Consider the following 2,500-nt stretch of genomic DNA (forward strand, 5'->3'; position numbering starts at 1 on the left):
GGTTCCCTCAACAGGTAAGTTCAGGTACTTATGCACTTGTAGAGCTACCTATATGTAAAATAATAACAATATTAAAAAAAATAAAATCACAGTGGACAGTTCATATTCTCAATGGGGAAATGGAGATTATATACATGATCATCTATTCATTTATCTGTGACTTACCCTACACCTTTTCTCCCTTAATTTCTACACCCAGGTTTCTGACACCCCCTGAATGCCTTACAACAAGAGCTGTCTTTAAAGTCCTCTGAACGTTTCCCTTACCACCTCCAGTTCTTGCAGTGACTCCTCCTTCTCCCTCAGGTGTCGGTTCAAGCGAGAATTTTCCTGAACAACTTCTATCACTTGTTTTCTACTTGCTGAAAGCTGCCCTTGCATTTCTTCTAGAGTGTACTAATGGGGATGAAGAAAAGGAGTGACAGTGTAGTAAGTCACAATAGTCATACTCTGTACAATATACACAAGTAAAAAGTAAATACAAATATATTCAATTACAATTTTTTCTACTTACAAGGAAGGGCAAAAGGCAAAAATGCAATTGTACATGTATTAATTTGTTTGTCTGTTTTCCTTACTTTTGACTGTTCATGGCTTTTAATGGTGCCCATCATTCTGGTCATGTCTTTTTTCATGAGCCCAATTTCCTCTTGTAAAGAATCTCTTTCCTGCAGAAAAAAAACAAGATACATATTGAGTCTTTCGGACTGACTGTGATTACCACTGTGAAAATAAAGGGTATCCCTTTGCATATCTTTCAACAACTGCTCTTGAAACTTGCTAATGACACTATTTGTCTCAACTGTTTTATCATGGGAATTATTAAAGTGACTTCTTTGTATCTACAAAATTTATGTGAGTTTAGCACAGCTAAAACAAAAGTCTACTTAACTACATTATCCAAGACTTCTATCCACTCGATAAAAATAAAGATTTAAATATAAGTAATCAAATCTTGCTTCACTGAAAAACTCCAGAATCTGACGAACCTGTTTTAATTGATGGACTTCCATGCGATGGTTCTGAAGCTCATCCTGCAACTTCTTGTGTACACCCAACCACTCATTCTGGATCTGTCCTAGCTGGGAGTCTGCTTCACGAAGACGAGCCTCTCGGTTCTCTTGTGCCTCTCGTAACACATACAGTTCCTTGCCTACTCTCTTTAGTTCACTTTGTGACTTCATGAGCTCCTCTTCAGCATACTGTGAGGCAATATAGGGAGGGTGAATCTCAAATTAATTGGAAAAGCAATTAATAGATAATCTGATATCCCATCACTTGTGTGCAATGGTGTATCTCATAAAGCAGTTACAGACGGTGCCTCTCAAATTCATCTAACATAAGGCCTTTGAAAAAATACCTAATATTCACTCTTCATCAAAACCATCTATTTAATGTGCCTTTGATTCTATGGACTAACTATGGTTAATAAATAATTCATACCAGTCACTACTACCAGTTTGAAACAGCCTTCTTTGGTAAGATGGAGGATTAACACAATGCCGACGGGCATGACTTGTACGTACGTGCCATGCCCACTGTGAGTTACTTGTTTGTTTTTAAACATAGATGGCTACACTTTTACTAAGTCACCAATGAGCCAGTTACGAGTACTACCTGTCTCATGCGTTTACCCTTTTCTTTGATTGATGAAAATATTTTACATTATCTTATTTTGCTGTTACTAATGTTTACAACATTATAGTAATTATAATGTTTATAATAAAAATAACGCTATCGATATTCATAGCCCTAGTAACAAATACATTTTTCCCTCCAATTCAAATCAGATAAGGTCACAAGGTCAACTAATTGACTCCTTTGTGGCTGAGCAATAGCAGACCCATCTATGTGCAGAGACATTTAAAAAAATATATCGGAAATGAGCACAGCATTTTCCCCAATTTTTACTAATTTTCCCTGGTGGCATTGGGTTAAAATAATTTAGAAAGAAACAGGTATACTAATGGTGGCTTGCTTCATTTACTGGCGAGATGTGTACCCTGATACCAGCAGGCTAAATAAACATGAAGATATTCCAGTCGATTGGCATCTTGGCTTGAGGCATGATCACTGGACAGATAGCCCAGCCCTGCGTTGCTTTGCTGGTGACAAGAGGTCTGATCATGATGACTGCTGAAATGTGATTGGCCTTGGTCACTTTCTTTCATCTACCACCATGGGACCCACTTGTGTTGTGACTAAACCACAAAATAACATGCATAGAGAATGCCACTCTTAGCTTGAGGGAGAGAACAAGAGCACACTTGTGTTGTGACTAAACCATAGAATACCACGCTTGTGGGTATGACATCCTTAGTTTAAGGAAAAACAATGGTTATGACATGGCTATCCACATAATTGATGTATCATGAATTATACAGAGATTAATAGCCTTTATACCACTTAGCTCCTAAATGTACCAAGTAGGTACTACACTTATCTGTCCTCTTTATTCCTGCAAATGGATGAACTTGGTAAGACAACATGAAATAACTAC

At 37.4% G+C, this 2,500-nt stretch overlaps 1 protein-coding gene across 4 annotated transcripts in view; it reads right to left on the reverse strand.

Moving 5' to 3' along the window:
• Positions 1–2,500, reverse strand: part of LOC125043532 — a 28,406-nt gene that overhangs the window by 17,251 nt on the left and 8,655 nt on the right. For all 4 annotated transcript variants that reach the window (XR_007116424.1, XR_007116423.1, XR_007116422.1 and 1 more), the window contains exons 4-6: positions 990–1,202; positions 579–668; positions 268–396 (exon numbers count right to left, since the gene is read on the reverse strand). Coding sequence is in view for 1 of the 4 variants with exons in the window: in XM_047639689.1 (XP_047495645.1) it covers positions 268–396; positions 579–668; positions 990–1,202 (432 nt within the window). In the remaining 3 variants the exon portion in view is untranslated. The remainder of the gene's footprint in view (positions 1–267; positions 397–578; positions 669–989; positions 1,203–2,500) is intronic.

The sequence above is a fragment of the Penaeus chinensis genome, chromosome 34, assembly GCF_019202785.1.
Source record: "Penaeus chinensis breed Huanghai No. 1 chromosome 34, ASM1920278v2, whole genome shotgun sequence".
Taxonomy (NCBI): domain Eukaryota; kingdom Metazoa; phylum Arthropoda; class Malacostraca; order Decapoda; family Penaeidae; genus Penaeus; species Penaeus chinensis.